At 32.7% G+C, this 18,997-nt stretch overlaps 2 protein-coding genes across 2 annotated transcripts; both read right to left on the bottom strand.

The window, feature by feature from the left end:
- Positions 1–5,367: 5,367 nt before the first annotated feature.
- Positions 5,368–8,582, bottom strand: LOC11412363 (cation/H(+) antiporter 15). Its single transcript, XM_024784955.1, has 3 exons — positions 8,358–8,582; positions 6,840–7,847; positions 5,368–6,567 (listed from the first exon to the last, which is right to left on the bottom strand). Exons 1-3 carry the CDS (start codon positions 8,580–8,582, stop codon positions 5,368–5,370), a joined length of 2,433 nt encoding a protein of 810 aa, XP_024640723.1.
- A 6,572-nt stretch (positions 8,583–15,154) lies between these two features.
- LOC11415731 (WRKY transcription factor WRKY24) lies at positions 15,155–18,997 on the bottom strand. Its single transcript, XM_003615901.4, has 5 exons — positions 18,552–18,997; positions 17,901–18,083; positions 16,763–17,409; positions 16,387–16,551; positions 15,155–15,797 (listed from the first exon to the last, which is right to left on the bottom strand). Exons 1-5 carry the CDS (start codon positions 18,873–18,875, stop codon positions 15,371–15,373), a joined length of 1,746 nt encoding a protein of 581 aa, XP_003615949.1. The 5' UTR covers positions 18,876–18,997; the 3' UTR covers positions 15,155–15,370.

Genomic DNA, 18,997 nt, shown 5'->3' on the forward strand with positions numbered 1-18,997 from the left:
AGGGGATTATATGTTGGCGAAGTGATGTGTGATCTCGGATCCATCGCAATTATGATGTTACTATCACTTTTTAACAAGATTGGAGGAATAGAAGCTGAAGGCATAGTGAGACTGTGAATATCAACATTGATGGATTCACTTTCCCTATAGAGGTAGTGATTATGGAAACGAGGGGTTTAGATAGAGCTCAAATGATCTTAGGGAGATCGTTTCTCGCTAGTTCCTAGGCTATAATAAATGTAAATCAAGGGGAAATTATCATCAAATCAGGAGAAGACTACATCACCTACCGAATTTCTGGACAATATTGTTGCCTAAAGCAAAAAGGAGTGCCGAAAGAAGAAACCAACCTGAAGATTGATGATCAGGAAGAAATCAAGTAGCCTGAAGGTCAGGGGCTCCCAAGCACAAGTTAGATATAACCCTCGGGACTTATATGTTAAACAAGCGTTGAATAGAAGGCAACCCATTAGTTTATTTTTCTGCATTTTCTTTTCTGCTAAGCTGAGATTTCTTGACTAATCAATTTCATTCTAAAATATGTTTTTAATCCTCAGTATTATCTTATAAAATTTTATTCTTTTGCATTTACATATACAACCTTTCATTTTATGCTTTAACATTTGTTTTAGTCTTAGGAAGTCATTTCAAGCATTTACGGTGGATGCTAGTTTACCCTTACATTTAAGAGCACGATACTTTCTGGGGCTTGCTACTGATGGTACTTATAGGATCACCATCTCTTTTCCAAATAGCAAAACTGGTGAGATTCAGAGCCAAATATTTTCATATCCATTCTAGGTTGTTTAGATACTTAAATACTTCCAATATATGAGATTTCCATATGAATGTTATTTTTGCTCGAATTTGCGGCCGTTCTTTACAGACGATCGGTTAGATTATAATACAGCTGAGTCATTTTTCTTTGGTGCCATGAGCCTTTCTAGCAACCCATTTATATTATTATTATCCTTTGTGAAACCAATTTGAGCCTCCAGATGAAAATTGATTTTCTGCTACTTAGTAACGAATCATGTCATAGTCCTGAACGTTATATGTACCCCTGTTTGATTTCTCTTAGAGTTAGATAGGGATTATTTTGGCTGAGTATGGTTTGAAGCTATGTTTGGGGTTGCTCTTTGGAATTAGCAACGTTTTACGTTTGGGGTGGGGTAACAGTAGAACATATTTTGTCAAAAAAAATGAAAAAATGTAGATTGTCATGGGTCTACACAAAAAAAAAAAAAAAAAAAAAAAAATCAAGAGCCAAAAAAATGGCCTCTTAGAAAAAATATGTTAAAAGCACAAATAGTTCTACTGTTTTATCCATCTTGACTGATTCAAGGAGGGAGAGGTGGGTAGTACATTAATGAGTAGGAATCCCTAGGTTAGTAAACTAACTCCAAGTGTCTTTGTTAGCCTACTTTCCCAAATATATCCACCCTTAACCCAAGTCAAGTTATAACCCTTGAAGTCCTCAAAGTGTGTGTATATAGTTAACTTTGACTGTCTGTTTAGAATTGTTTCAAATTTACAGCAAAATACATTCATGTGACGACTAGAGTGGGAAAATGTCATCACCAGCCTTACTGGCTTTACGTGATACATATGTGTATCATAGAAAAGAGTATGGCTGAGAATATAGTACTTTCTCCTAGTCGGACTCGCTTGAATGTAACGTGGTAATTTAGTTGTTGCTCTGTTGTAGATGTGATGAAAGACGTCCTGAGCACAATTCCCGAAAAGGTATGTTTTTCCTGAAAAAAAATGCAAAGAATAACTTATGTTTTTTCTTTCGTTACTTGATGACAAGCAACCATTTAAGTTTGGGGTTGTGATGACAGGTCCTCTTACGTTATTCTTAGCATGTTTTTAAGTCTTTTTCCGTAGGTTTTACCAACAAAACAGAAGAGTATTAGAGTAATTGTCTATGATTTCGGGACATTTGTAATATTTTCTATATTTGAGTTTGTAATCAGAGTTTTCCCGAACATAGCAATTTTAGGGTGTTTTTTTATGTAATTTACGAAGAAATCATGCAAATCGGCAAAGCAAGACATCTGAAGGAGGGAGGAAATTTGTTCCCAAGTTCCAAGACATCTTACAATGAAGAAAACACCAAAACGGGCGAAGAAAATAGGCATTTCAGCACTGAATTTACACTGAAGTGCCGAGGCACTTTTAAAAAGCGCCTGGGCGCATTAAGGCGAGTCCATCCATGCTCCATTTAGACTTGCTCCATTTACCCCATTTATCATCATGGATGTGTGACATGTGGCAAAATAGAAAACCAAGGGATGAGATTAAAAGGGTTGGAAAAGCACCTGTTTTATCAAAAACAAGGCTACGCTCCTTTCTTCTTCTGTCAGATACCAACCCTTCTTCTTCCTCTCACCATCATCACTTCCATGCTTCTCTCTCCCTTTCGCCAGTGCCGCCCTTTTCGTTCATATGGATCCATTCCATAAGCATTAAACAATCTTAAATCAGTTTTAATTGGTCTAAGCATCAGTAATTTCGATCAAAAAGTGGAGGTCACAGTGGAAGAAACACGCATCAGTAATTTTAATTGGTCTGTAGTAGCATAAGAAGAAACATAAATCGTGAACAAAAACAGACCCATATATAGTAAATTCATCACAAATATGGATCAGGAGGGTTAGAAGAGTAAGGTTTTGTGGATTGTTTCAAAAAATGGATCTGTTACTACTGATTATGATTGTTATTTTAATTGTATGTTTCGTTGGTGTATGTGAATGTAAGGAAATAAATATCACTATTCAGAAGCGATGATGGTGGGAGGAAGAAGAAGGGTTGGCTTACATAAGAAGAAAGGCGCGTAGCCTTGTTTTTTATAAAACAAGTGCTTTTTCCAACCCGTTTAATCTCAGCCCTTGGTTTTCTATTTTACCACATGTCACACATCCATGATAGCAAATGGGGTAAATGGAGCAAAGATGGACTCCATTAAGGCGGCTTATAAACCTCCTAGCGCATAAATAAACGTCGGGTGCATGGCTTAGCAAGCCTGAAGCGCCTAGCGCTTTCTGACATGCGAAAAAATTTGCTTTTCGTGACTTTTTTTGCCTCCAGAAGCCCATGTTTTTAGCCCAAGTCAGATTGAAACTTTCCCTATAAATATTGTCTTCCTCATAAAAATGGTGATTCAAATTAATATATATTATAAAAATATTTATTTATGTTAAAATAGATTAAAGTGTAGTCCATATTTAATTATTAAGGGAGGGAGATGTAATTCAAGCATCTTATAGGGGAGGGGAATATAAATTTTACTTTTTAAAGGAGAGAAATATATATTTTAATATAAAAGGGGAGGGGAGTGTAATTCAAGCATCTTTAAGGGGAGGGAAGTGTAATTTACTCAAAAAAAATATTAAAGCCACATCGTACTTCAGCGACCTTTACCCAAACAAAATGCATATTTTCCAGCCTGTCATTCTCTAGGTTGATTATGTATTTAGATTTTTCTAGTTTGCTTAAAAAAGTATGGGTTAATGGTGTTTTACCCCCTGTAATATATGTCATTTTTGGTTTTTTCTCTGTAAAATATTTTTTTTGATTTACCCCCTTGTAAAATATATTTTTTTGGAATAACCCCTTAATAGGTCATAAAAAAACGACTTTATTTTTTTTTGCAAATCGAACTCTGGATTACGAAGACTCATTCCCTTAAGAACAGGAGGATTGACACCAAAACAAATTAGGAATTGAATTGATTTTTTTTTTAAAGAAGGGATTGAATTGATATTAAGTAGTTAAAGATAGGAATTAGAATGATAGTAAATTGTTTTTTTTGACAAGGATGATAGTAAATTGTTAAAATATAAAGATATAATTGATCATCATTGATTAAATTTGAGATCAGTTTGACAATATAATATAGGCTAAAATATAGTTTTGATCCCTGCAAATATGCATCGTTTTGGTTGGTTTTTGTCCATATAAAAAAAAAATTGTAGTTTTTGGTCCCTGCAAATATGTCTCGTTTTGGTTTTAGTCGCTGCCCCACTTTTGTGATGATTTGCACACGTGGCACATGATAATTGAACCCATTTTGTAGAAAAATAGTCCCTGCAAAATATTATGATTTTTAAAAAGGTCCCTGCAAAATATTTTGTTTTTGAAAATATTTGAAAATAGTATTATTTTCAAAAACAAAATATTTTACAGGGACCAAAAACTAAAAAAAAAAAAAATTACAGTAACTAAAATCAAAACGAGACATATTTGTATGAACTAAAACTATATTTTAGCCTATAATATAATCAAAAACTTGTTTCAAATATTCATAATCTCATAAACTATCTTACAAATTGAGAGATTAATTTATTTATTTCTTATGTGGATGATCAATTTGCCAAAATGGTTCCCCCATTCTAGAATAAACATTTATAAAAGTGGATGATCAACTCTCCTATAACATTAGAGAGTTGTAATCAAATAAGAGTTATGAGTTAAGACATTGACTTTAACGATTTTGTTAATTTATCATAATACTAGACGTGCAATTAATAGAAGTTAGAAGCAGTTGCCAAATTTTATTTTATTTTTGCGGTGGCAGTCGGGGTTTGAATCTCGAACCTTGCATATATTATGCATTGTTCATACCAACTGAGCTAAGGTCACAAAAACGTTGTCAAATTATTATTACATTACTAAGTCGAGATTGAAGCAATCCATTTTATTACTTTGACAAATTTTTAATACACTTACAGAAAGTCAATCAAAGCCCCCAACACACTAATGCAGCGGCGGAACGAACCAAATTTAAAATTATAAAAGAAACGTGCATCTCTTCTATTTAAATCCATTTAACCAATTAGGTTGATTAGCCTTCCAATCCTAAATACAAATTTCTATATGGAGCAAGTACATAACTCAAATTAAAAAATTTCCAAGAAGTTAAGGATGAAAATAGCATGTAAATACAAATTTCCATATCGAGTAAGTACAAAACTCAAGTAGAAAATGTCCAAGTTATGGATGAAAATAGCATGTTCTCGTCCTAGGTTTATCATTAAAGTATTGACAAATAACTATCATGAGAAATGAAAGTTAACTACACTTGTTTCTAAAAAAAAGAGTGTGCTATACATGCATTGAACCTAAAACTATGTATGTCCCTAATATATCAATGGCTATTAAACACCAGAAATGTTCTTTTTTTTTTTTTTTACAAAATCCGACATCAACATTGTGTGTTCGTAAAGTTTTCCGACTGTTATATTACTTTTCTATCTCTTCAAGTTTTTGTCTCACCGCTGGTCCGACGTCGATACTTCTTTGTATACACATGTCGGTTTTCGTGAGTCTAAATAGCACAACTGATTAAACAATTGGCCAAACCTATCTATCACGAGGTACTTCGACAATGGTCAAGGTTTCTTGCCTTGTCATGATACCGGAATCTAGACGCAAATCATGATAACCAATCCCTGATCTCTTTTGCTGCTGAACCACCAAAACAGAACCATCAAAAGTAGAATCTGAAGCCACTAACATGTCTCCCAAATGACCGAGTTCGGGATACTCATTCCATTCAGTCAGTCCACTAAACAAACATGACTCACTTGTATGTCTTCTACCAACCAAAATCAAATCAAAACAACCTTCAAGTGACCTCATAGCATTTATCATTTCAACACTATCTTTTGCTATTTCCTCTTTATAGTCATGACGTTTAATTTGAATACAATCCACTTTAAACCTGTGAACCAAATCGCCGTCCGGATCCCTATTCAGCAAGTTCTTATTTTTCTTTCTAGGCTCCATTATTCGAACCAATGTGATCCTTACGTTTGGGTGATTCGCCATTCGCATCGCGTATGCTAACGCTTCGCGATCATCCTCACCTTCGATGAAAACTATTCCAACACTATAGAATGAGACACTAGTTAAAGGGTTGTTCCTATTCAAAGTGCCACGTTCGATTAGAATCCCAACAGAACAAGGTGCCTTTCTGAGCAAGTGGCGATTTAAAGCTCGAACCGGGTGTGCTGCTTCTGTCATTCCGTTAGGTCTCCATTGTCTATGAAAAGGCAAAATCAATAAACACACTCTCTTTTCAGCTACTTGCAAACATATTTCATCATGCATTGTCTCAAAAGGCGAGATCGATGTGAAAAGTTTCACAATCACATTATTTGACTTGTGTTGCTCATATGATCTAAAGGCATTTATTATGTGATTTGAACTAGAGGAGTGCGACGATTTTGTCTTGTTGCTTGTTCGTTGATGATCTACGAAAAGTGGTGCTGATCTTCCTCTAAGTTGAATAAGATGTAGGACATAGAAACAAATAGGATTTTCCAAAGAAGGGTTTGACATTTCAAGAAGATTGATAATGGATGGTGTGTTTTCTTGACTGTGTACACATGCCATGAGACGTAGCTCAATATCTGAAGTTGATTGTTCAATGGTTCTTCTCTTATTTAAGGACAAATATCTCTTAGATGGGTCATATAGGAATTTCAAAATGGGTGTGGTTATTCCTGTTAACCATAGAACAGCTATCAACCCACTACCATATATTTCTGCATCCATAAACTGCAACAAACAATGTATATTCATATTCATATATGCATCTATTATTGATCAACATTATTGCACTCATTTTTCAAACAAACCATGGATTAATCCCTAAATTATCACTCTCTCTCCAATTTTATAAGTGGGGCAAACTTCGGCTCACAAGCCGGTTTGATATTGCGAAATTATATCTGACCTAAAAACTAAATCATAGTTTATTCCTCATTTTTCTCTCTATGCAAATTAATCACATACATAATGGAAAATTAGAAGAGTATATTGAATCTTACATAAAGGTTGAAAGAAGTCTGCAAGTAAAGTACTTGTGTGATGCCTTGAGCACTCATAAGTAGTCCTAAAAATAGAACATCATTAACTGGCATCTTCGAATAAATTGAAGGCAACATAGTACCACCAACCTTCCCCAAATATGCAACTACAGCAACAACTTGTACAATTGCAAAGGTACGAGCATCAATTACGAAAAATTTGAAACTAGCACCACTATAAAGAAAGTACAATGGCAAAAATATTGTTGACACCATTGTTTCCAATCTTTCAGTCAATGCTGATCCTAATGGCGGTCCATCAGGTACAGCCATGCCAAAAATTACAGGACCAAGCATAAAATGTTCTCCAATAACCTCACTAAATAACGAGCAGCCTAATAACATTAAAAATACCGAAAGTATGTACGATTCTTTAATTTGTTTCCCTTCTGGTGTTTGTCTTATCATCCAAAACATTATGGGACGTAAAACACATATTGTGAAAGCAATCATAGCCAGCAAACAAATTGTCATCGAATCTATAGAAGAACTATCTTTCCTTGAATTTGCTTGTCTCTGTGCGACGACAGACGTAATCCAGACTAATGAAATGGTTCCACTAACCATGGATGCAGATATCCCCATTCGACCCATTTCGGAGTTTAATAGCTTTAAATCGGCTAAGTGAATCGCGGTGACGTGAAATGAAGCAGTTGATAAGATAAATGCAACAGAAAATATGGATTCATAGAGAACTTCATCAGGGTTTATCATTAGTTTTCTTAGTAGAAGTGCCGTTGATACGCTCATTATCAGTGGTGCGAAAAATGAAAGTATTCCAATCGCCCAAGCTTTTTTCCCTGATCTTACAACCAGACTTAGATCGATTTTTATTCCGATTAAGAACATGTACATCATGCATCCAAAAAATGCGATTGTCTCACTTACGTAGAATGTTTTTGGTGGGAATAGCCATTTTTTTATGAACTCACTTTGCCCCATAACTGATGGTCCTGCTATTATGCCAGCCTGAATACATTTCGAAAACAAAAGAGTTTATTAGCATGTTTTACATAAGGATACATTCTCAAAGAAAATGCTAAAGATAAGAAATTAATCCAGTTTTAAAATTTCACATGATACTTATGTAGTATAAAATTTACATATCTAACTCTAGGTTTGCAGATAACAATATCCTAATCCAAATATGCGAGCTAAAGATTAACGTAATTTCAGTGATCATTTTTAAATGTTTGTTATTCTCATTTGATCAACACCTATAATTTCAATGTATTAACTATATATCTTGATACATCATGACCAATGAAGTTTCAATACTTTTCTTTAATGCTATTATCAGAATAGCAAATATATCACGGAATATGAATGACGTCTCCACAATGACACCATAACCAAAAATTTAACCACATCAGCAACATTTGTTAGCATTATGCCCTAACATTAAGGTTCTCAACACATTTCAATTTATAAAATGTTTGTTTTTAACATACATATTTCAGAAAATATTAAATAAATTACCAGCATTTGTGGAACGAAGCTGCTTTGTCCAAGTGGTGCAAGCATGAATTGTAAAATTGTGGTCAAGAGAGAAACTAAAGAGGTTTGTAAAAACAGCACTGGCAATGTGTAACTAAATGGGTTATCATGAAGGAAAATTCCTTTTGATCTTTCAAACTTGCTCATGTGTTCACATACCCATATTTTTCTGCTAAGTATAAGGGCGGTAACGTTAACTTTAGCCATGTCATATGAATTGCTACAAATCAAGCATGATTTGGAGAAGAGATTATGTTATTAATTAATCTTCATGTAAATAATGAGGAAGAAAATAGGGTGAAAGACAAACCCCTAAAATATTTATTTTTGACATAAGAAACCCCTAAAATATTGTAAAGCTGGTGTTTAAATTTATTTGGAGGATGTAAACTTTGTGAGAAGTATATTGATTATTAATTTCACAAGTGGTAAAGCTGAATTGTGGGTTTGATGTTTTAAAATTAGTTTTGTTTTGTGATTAGTCTATGATGATATTTTTAGTAGTGAATTGATGGTATTGGGTTGGGAATTATTAAGGGTTTAAGTCAATAACTTGACAACTAAACTGACGTGGCACGCTGATTGGACAGATTAATTTAACTTTCTTACTGTTAAGTTTCAATTTTCTATGGTCACATTACGAGTTCATCTTTGCTCCATTTAACGTTCCTCCATTTACTCCTTTTCAATGCATGGATAAATGACACATGGAAAAAATAAATCCAAGGGCTAATAATAAAAGCTTAAAATAGAGTCTAATTCATTTGATTCCTCTCATCATCTTCGTTGCTGAAACAACAATGCCCCCGTCCAGCTTCTTCCATTCATCAATATCCATGGCTGCCTCTCCCTTTTCCTCTCGCCGGTGCCCCTGCCGCCCATATCTTTTCTTCCGGCAGCGGCTGGACGGTCACCGGAAGCCATGGAGAAGATGTAAAGGATCCCTTCTCAATAATTAGTTGCAATGAAAAAGAAAGGGAAAAGGAAAGAAATGCACTAAAATAATTTTTTTGAACCAAATAAGTTTTTCTCTGAGGCGAAAAGAAACGTTGAAATAAATCACATACTAGAACAGTAGATCCCTTCTCTCTCTTCTATATCTTTCTCATTTGATTTGCTTCGTTCCTCAATTGTCCAAACCCAATCAATCCCTTTTCTCCTCCAATCGCATATCTCATATCATATCACGGTATTAAATTTTACATCTTCTACAAGGCTTCCGGTGACCATCCAGCCGCTGCCGGAAGAAAAGATATGGGCGGTGGCGGCACCAGCAAGAGGAAAAGGGAGAGGCAGCCATGGATATTGATGAGTGAAAGAAGCTAGATGGGTATTGTTGTTTCAACAATGAAGATGATGAGAGGAATCAAATGAATTAGGCTCTACTTTAAGCTTTTATTATTAACCTTTGGATTTATTTTTTCCATGTGTCATTTATCCATGCATTGAAAAGAAGTAATTGGAGGAATGTTAAATGGAGCAAAGATGAACTCCTTTTTTATTATAGTGGTAGTAGCTGCTTTTTGTTCATCAGCACTTTTATGAGCCATTGTTTGTCATGCTTTATGTGATCTTATACTCGATGAACCAATATATATCGTGTCATGCTTCATGTGAGAACTTTTATGTGTAAACTTTCTAGTATTCGTAATACACAATGGAGTCTATCATTTTATCTGAAATTAAAATAACTTGTTTTGATTTGTGTTTATTTGTAATTATGGAATAAGGCTTTGAACGAACTCATTCATTTTATTTTCTCTATTGTACTATTTGTGTGATTGTAATCGTGTTTGTTTTATTTATAGGACATGCAAGGTGTTACCGCCAAATTAAGAACAAGCTATATCTGAAGTAACGTTTCTGTCATGGTGTTCTTAATCCCAAAGATCAGAATTTACTGAAAAAAGCATAACTTCTAGCTAGGAACAAACTAATAACAAATTTGTGCTAATCTAATATATATACATCAAAACAACTATACACTAGATCTCTGCACTTCTAGAATGAATTACTTCAAGTCCTAACATATTTCAATCGCAATTAAATTTAGTAACCGGCTAATAAACAAATTTCATGTTTATTATATATATTCTTAATTTTTGTAGAAGTTTTAATTTCCTTTTATCCTAAATCATTACGGTAGATTTCTGGTATAGTACCTCAATAGTTCGATACCCAACTACTACGTAAAATTCATCTAAAAAATTGAGATATACACAGTCAAATTTTATTAGCCTTTACTCCATTCATCTAAAGGTAATATAAACATTTAAAGCAAAGCAATCGTTTTAGGCCTCAATATTGTATTTATATTTTAATTGCTTCATAGTATTAATTTTATTGATTGATTTTACTACTAATAAATTTAAAAATTTATTTATCATGACTCCAAAAAAAATATTAAATAGGACAAACCATGTAGGTATATGTAATATTCATTTTTGTATTGCTTGATATTGTAAAATCAGATAGATTTTTAACTTTTAATTTACTTTTTTTTACGAAGATTTAATTTTACTATTGTTACTTTTTTTTTTAAAAGAATTTTACTGTTGTTACTTGTTATTAAGTAAAAGGTAAAACATCAAAATTCAATTTAGATCTTTAGATTTGTTGGGCTGACTTGGTAGTAATTCAATCATTTATAATTCATTAATTTTCATGATAAAATGAGCTTCAATTATTCCAACAAAAAAATGAGCTTCAATCACTAAAAGCTTACTCTAATATATATATTGCGAAACTATTGATCCCATAACTCACGAAATAATGCGTGTTTAATTTTTTTATTTTTTTTTTGAGGGGAATACGTGTTTAATTTTTAAAATGTTGGGGAAACTTTTAATTTATTTATTTCCTCCGTTCTTAAATATATATATATATATATATATATATATATATATATATATATATATATATATATATATCATAGTCAATCACTTCACACATGTCAATAAACAGCTTTAAAAATTAATATATTTAATTATATATATTAATAGATTTATAAAAGCTTGAGTATTGTAAAAATATTCATTGAAACAAATAGAATAACATGTTACATAATAACATTTATAATTATATTTTGATGAGCACTTTGTCTTGCAGCCTAGCATCACTCCTATCACTACTACAGATGAAATTCTGGCCTAGATAAGAGTAAAGTTCAATTCATTGTAGGTACTAAGAATGTGTCTGCTGCAAACTTAAAAAGTGAAAAAATCTTGCACAAATTTTGAGAAGATGAGATGAACACTGATGCTACTGATAGCACATTGGACCTTGAAGCTCATAACAACTCTCATTTTCCAGATGCATCTTTTTTTTTTTTTAATCGGCTCAGATGCATCTAACTATCTAGTTTCACCACATGAAACTATGAAGAAGAGTAAAAGAGGCGGTCATAATATAAGAAGCAAAACACTAGTAGTGAGCACATACAAACGCGTTCTAAAAAGGGTGTGATCAAAAGCAATCCCAAATATATGCGACTGTCTTGTTGAAAGTTCCATATTTTGTAGTTGTTGTTCTTATTTGGGTTCAACTTCTGATATTTTAGATGGTTGCTGAATCTATCTTAGTGTGATCGATTGTATTCTTTTTTACTACTAGTTCTGCTGCTGGATTGGTTTGCTTTTTTGCTTAGCAGTTCATGTTTAGTGTCATAGCTAGCGTTGTATAGCTAGTCTTAGTGGTAGCCATTGATAGATGTGGTCTTTGTACCTCCATTGGCAGGTGTGTTCTCTTTTGTTGTCTTAGTTTGGATTGTTTGATTGTATGCGGTTCAGGCATCTCCTGAGTTTTATATTGCATTTCTTAGCTTGATCAAAAAAAAAAAACATTTATCATTCTTTTTTTTTGACAAAAAAACATTTATAATTATATTTGCTCAAAAAAAACATTTATAATTATACATTAGTTCAAAAATAGTGTTGTTATGGAGGAGTGTGGGTGAAATTGGGTAACAAGATAGTGTTGTTATTTTGTGTGAGCAATTCGCCATATTTGGCATTTTCGTGATTAAAATACACTACTCTTATTAATTACGAGTAGTCGCTTGAATAATTAAAAAAATCGAGTACAATATCTTCGTGAGCTTATTTCAGTTTGGTCGAGTTTCAAACTCCGGATAACCAGGATCGAGCTAATAATATTTAAAAATAAGTGAAGCCTAAAGCAAAGTTGAATATATGGAAACTTTTTTTATTAGAATATGATGCTTTTTTGCTTGTAAGCTCTAATGAAAAATAATTTTTTGTTGGGGGGCCTTAGCGAGGGTTTTGGTGGCCTTATCCTTAGGTCGTCATGCGGATAACCCACTTATACACCTTGAAAAATTAAATTTCTAATCGTTAAACTACTTGATAAAATAATTAAAGTCAATAAGTGAAAATATATTAATAGAAAAAGCACCACAAAAAAAAATATATTAATAGAAAGGACGTTGTGGCGATGACATGAATATGTGATTGCATTGTCCATATGTCCCAAGACATAAGACATGTGAAGGATCTCTTTCATTTCCTAGACAAGGTATAAGGATATGTCTTGCTCTTTTAAGGTATCTCTTATCTCCATTCTCTTTAACGGCTACTATCCCTTGTTGGAGATCCATCAATCTCAATATAATCCACATTTTATACATGTAACACGATGTATTATTAATTAAAGCATTGTAGTCACATTAAAACTTTGATCTTTTGATGAATTTTGGTTTTTAACAATATTTTGGGTTTCAAGAAAAAATGCAACTCTTTTATCCCCTACACTGCGTCATTGTTGTAAATGCATTTTAAATTGGTGACATTATCTTTTTATTTTTTTGACAAAACAAATTGGTGACATTATCAGTGGTGTCATTATACGTCATCAGCACAGATCTCATGTTCTTATCTACACTCTACAGATGTTATCTATTTACAACTGCATTTGGATCTCACATAATAAATAAATATTAAAGACCCTGTTAAGCTTATTAACAAATGTTATAACAACATTAAGGAAATGTTACAAGACCAATGTTTAAAGAATCTATAAAATGAAATTTTTTCTTAGAAATCTAAGTTAAAATAATCTTAAAATAATTATTAGAACCTTTCTTAAACAAAAGTTACTTCTTTTAACTGCTTAGACAATATCTTAAAAATATTTGTTAGATTTCAGTAAAAAAAAAGGTCTTCATATCAAACTAATATACCTTATTTAGAGTCTGTTTGACGAGCACAATAAGTTAAATTTTAGTTAATAGATATAACTTTTAACTTCGATTAAAATAGATCTATTTGATATTGATATATATTTTTCCACAAGTTGATAATTTATTTTTATTATGTTATGCTTCTTCCGCATTTTATCATAAGTAGTTTTGGCATTTTCACTTATATTATAAAAAGAAGTTAATTTTTTTTACAAAGAGATTACGAGTGATTTTACAAAATTGATAATTATTAAAACCCTGCTAACATACTTCCTACAGCTTATATTGTCGAGCTTGTTAACGCATACCTACTATAATTTATGTAGTGACTCGTTTGAATTTCAACCAATAAAAAAAATTGTATATTTGAGAACATGTTGATATCACTCATCTAACAAAAAAAATCAAACCTTAAACAACACTACACACTAGATTAATTGCGTGAATCCCTCTTTCATTCAAATTTAATATCCTTGACATCATATACGTCAAAATATAATTGGATGGGCTCAAAAATATGCTAGGTCGGCGAGGAGGGAAACTTGGGAAAGCATGTGTAACTAACTAACGTGATGACAATAAGCCAAAGACAAATCTATTTTAACTATTTGGCATCAAGCATAATAAAGATACTAATAAAAATACCATCAACAAAAAAAAGCATAAGGATACTAATAACGTGTGTATCACGTAAACGTCCCTATCATTTCCACTTGTCCTACATTATTACATCTCTCATTAAAGAGAAAGTTCCAAAAAATCTTTCTGCAAAATTACCCTTTTCACACTTGGCATTTTGGATTTTGTACTAGGATAAGGAAAAAGGGTAATCATGTCTTTTTAAGTCAAAATTATAATATTGATGGCTACCCCACTTGGAATAGATTAAGGTGGTAACATGGAAACATCCATTTATGTATAGAGAAATTAAAAAAAGTAGGATACATACCAAAGTTGACCTTGACCAGCTTGCCAAGAAAGAAATTTGTACAATCTTGTAGCACCCATATTTGACCAAGTTTGGTACCAAATTAAATTCATAACAAGAGTCAGATTTGCATACTATTTATCACATCAAAGTCACGTCTTTAATACACATTTTTCAAGTGAAATCTTGATTATTACCACAAATATAAACCACAATTACAAATTTGATTTAAGGTTATCAAAGGTTTGGCATGTCTCGTTAAGACATTGACGGTCTAGATTTTATAATTTGAATTATTGATATAAAAAAAATAAATCGAAGTTTACATTGATAATTAAACCATCTGATCTTGATCGCAAATGTCAAATGCAGGTAACTACATATAATCGGCCCACAAATTATTAAGGATTTTTCTAACATGTGCAAATTTGCACATGTTAAGGATACTAAAGTAGTAAGTTTATATTGGAACTTGTGTATTTTACATTAAATATATATTCTTTTTTATAACAAGTGTGATTTTCAATAAAAAGTTGCTTCTTTTAGTATCCTTAACATGTGCAAATTTGCACATGTTAGAAAAATCCAATTATTAAATATGAAGCTCTCTTCCTAACTAAATAAAGCCAAGCGAAGCTAAAAGTAATGAAAAAATTGCACAAAAACCTTGTGTATTGGAAAATAAAAGTTGTGAAATGTATACCAAACCAAACCCATCCTGTATAAACTTTACAAGAAAAAACCAAACTCCAAAAAAACAAATGCAATAAATGGAATGAAGTTTATCTTATTTGTAAAAATAAAGAAAATCCTAGACCCACTTTCCAAAATTTCCAACCTTCCTTATCTACTAAAAATGAAAGAATCTTTTCAGCAAAGCAAAGATTCAAGGAACATGTCATCTTTAGGTTCTTCCTTAGCTCTAGAAGAAAAACCATTTTCAGCCATTTGTTGCTGCTGCTGCTGTTGTTGATTCATGTAAGGCACCATTTGATTCTCAAACCTTGAGAATCCATAATTTCCTTGGCCCTGCAGCATTTGAAGGTTGAATGGTGATTGTCCTTGAGGTGCTTGTTGTGGCCTCTGAATCTGAAGAGGCCTGGCTGCAGCATTGTTTGGATTTGAAGGGTTGTTTGGCATTGGTCTGTTCACAGAATGGCTTCCGCTTCCACGAGCAGCAGGGACATCATGGTTATGTTTTCCTTCATAAGTAGTGATCACAGCCCTTAAATCATGCGAAGCACGTTCAACATGCTTCCTCACTGGACAGTTAGGGTGTGTACATTTGTAGTAACTCCTACAAGTCATAAATTAAACACAAAATTAGATAACACAATCTAGAACATGTAAAGCACCGACATAGAAAGAGACACAACATTGACATAGAACACAACAACACTGATAATAGTTTGAGAAAATGAAATAACTAATTGTAACCATATGTGTCAGTGTCGTGCCCGTGTCAAACATATCTTCAATTTGAAGTGTCAATGTCAAATACATCTTCAATTTGAAGTGTATGTGGTATAAAGTTTAGAACTACTATTCCTTTTCTAGATATCATGCAAATTTGAGAATATTATAGTTGCCAAATTTGACCAAGAAATAGCCAAATTAGAAAAGGCAAGGAAAATTGGTACAAAGTTTAGCTTATAGTAGAATTTCCAAAAAGAAACAAGCCATAATGCTAAAGTACCTAAAACAGATAAAGAAACAAATACAGTTGTAACTTTTTACCACATTTGACTAGGTGATATTTGTAACTACTATCATGGGAGTGTGGAAATCTATCATTGGATACTCAAATTAACAAGTAGAACTTTTTAAAAGAACTTCAAAACAGTATAAATTTCAAGTAGTAAACATAAAGTGAGTAATTTTTTTACCTTGGATTTGGATTGCCCTTAACAACTTTCTGTCCATATTTCCTCCATCTGTAACCATCATCCAGGATATCAATGTCACTTGTTGTCTGAACTACAACTCTAGGTTCTCTCACAGTTCTACTTGCAGGTTGTGCTGATATACCCTCATTTTCACCTTCATTTTTCCTGAAAAATATGTAAAATTAAATTAGCCATGAAATAATATATGAGCAACGACATCACAGCTGCAATTGCGGCCGCATCAGCCTGCATTTTACTACAACATAAAGGCTATTGACATAATAAAATTGCGACCGCATCAGCAATTTAAGAACATCAATAAAACATGGAATCATATTAATGGTACTAAGTGTTAAAAATAAAATAAAAAATATACCATCTTTTAGCCTCCGGTTCCTCTTCATCAAATTCATCACCAGCACCACCTGATCTACTCCTTTGGTGAGAACTCTGCTCGAAATCATCATCACCTCCTATTGATATTGAAGAATTCTCGGGAGTAGCAGCAGAATCCATTTGTCCATTACCATGTGATGCATATGATTGATCATGGATTTCATTGATTGGATTAACAGGAACAACCACGAGAGCATTAGAAGATGATGACGAGTTTCTCCTCGTACATTGAGGCTTAGGATGATTATGAGTACCCTTATAAACTATCTCAGTAACTTGTCCCTCAATTGATCTCTCAACTTTCTTCTTTGTAGGACAGTTAGGGTATGTGCATTTGTAGTAACTTCTCGGATTTTCACTTCCCTTAACTTGCTTTTGTCCATATTTTCGCCAATTGTATCCATCATCGGATCTTCGGCTTAAGGTTTGAGTTGGCTGTTGCTGTGGTTGCTGGTAATTGGAGTAGTCTGATTGAAATCCATTGTTGGTGTTGTTGGTTTGAACACTAGCAATCTCAGGTGAAAAACTCTGCATTGAAGAGTTGTTATTTTCAGTAGTTTGTATCATATTCTTTTCGGATGAAAAAGCATTCTGATTTGTGTTCTCTATATAACTCCATTGCTGTTGCTGCTACATTCAAAAGTTGAACATTTTTAGAGAAAATCACTTTTCAATTCAAAAAGCAATAGATATATAAAACACATAGGTTTTTGCATATATGAGAATTTACATGTATGAAATGACATTGAATTTCACATTATTTTTGTTGGATTTGGATTAGTTCTAGTCACAAGTTCACGCATTCACATAATCAGCATATCGATGATCATTGAACAAGATCAAACGGTTCAAAAAGAAAACACATTTTGAATAAATTTTAAATCGTAAAATTCTAAACTTAAAATCTAGACGGTCCAATCTAGACTAATGGACCGTCATTAATGTACTGACTCCATGAATGAGTGACATTTGTAAGTGCAACAAATCCAAATTCAATTTTTTAATCTATAAAGTAAAGCTTAGCTTTTGTTAAAATCACAATCAAATACAGTAACTCAGCCTAACATACAGAGAATCCAAACATGCAATAAATGCTCAAAAAATTGGTTACAACATACTTGTTGAACTCCACCAACAGTTGATGATTGAAAAGTTGTTGTGGATGCAGAAACAACAGGCCCTTGTTGTTGGGTTTGAAAAGAGAAATTTTCCTTTCTCATTTGCTGATTCCCCTCAGAATTGTTCATCCAATTGTAGTTGCTTTGAGCAGCAAAAGCACCAGTTGTAGGAGATGGCAAAATCTGCATCAAAACAAACAAAAACAAAAATCACAAACCAAAAAAAAAAAAACTAAAGCATGTTCATATTCAACCTTCAATTGATTAAAAATAAATGAAAAGCTCTTCAACATCAAAACCATTTAACATATGTCAAAAAAATGAAATTAATTATTTAGTCAACTCTTGTAAAAAAAGGAAAAATAAGTCTAAACTTTCCTTTGTTCAAACTTTTCTTAGCATAAAAAATCATGGTCAACAAAACCAAACAGAAAAAGAACAATCTTAACAACAACAAAAAACATGTTTTCTGTCAGAAACAAAAACAAAAAAACATGTTCAAACTTCACTTGTTTATAATCAAAAAAAACCAAGACAACCCATGTCAAAAAAACAAATAAAGTTCAAAACTTTACTCTCAAAACAGACAAACAAAAAAAAACAGAAAAAAAACATCAAACAAAAAAAGTGAAGAAAATGAAAGAAACTAACATTGGAAGAGTTAAGCATAACAGGAGAATCAAGAAACTCAGCAGGGCTTAAACCAGGAGGAATAGAAAAGTAAGAAGAAGGAGAAACAGGGGGAGGTGACAAAGGCAAAGAAGGAGGGGGTGTAGACTTAAATTTTGGCACACCCCTTGAATTGTTATTATCATCTGAAGCAGAAGCAGAAGCAGGAGAAGCTAAAAGGTCAGAGAAAGTAGTGGACATGAAAGGGTGTGTTGAGAAAGTGAAATTGTTGAAACCATTCAAAGAGTTTTGATGATTATTATTATTATTATTATTTTCAAAACTACTTGTTGATGAAGATGCCATAAGAAAGAGAAGAGAAAAGGGTGGTGAAGTTTTTTTTGTTTTTGGTTTTGGAAAATTTTGATGTTGAGAAATGGAAAGGGTTAATATAAAGAGAGAAAAAAATGAGTTATGTTCATGTATGT

The sequence above is a fragment of the Medicago truncatula genome, chromosome 5 (assembly GCF_003473485.1).
Source record: "Medicago truncatula cultivar Jemalong A17 chromosome 5, MtrunA17r5.0-ANR, whole genome shotgun sequence".
In the NCBI taxonomy this organism is placed as follows: domain Eukaryota; kingdom Viridiplantae; phylum Streptophyta; class Magnoliopsida; order Fabales; family Fabaceae; genus Medicago; species Medicago truncatula.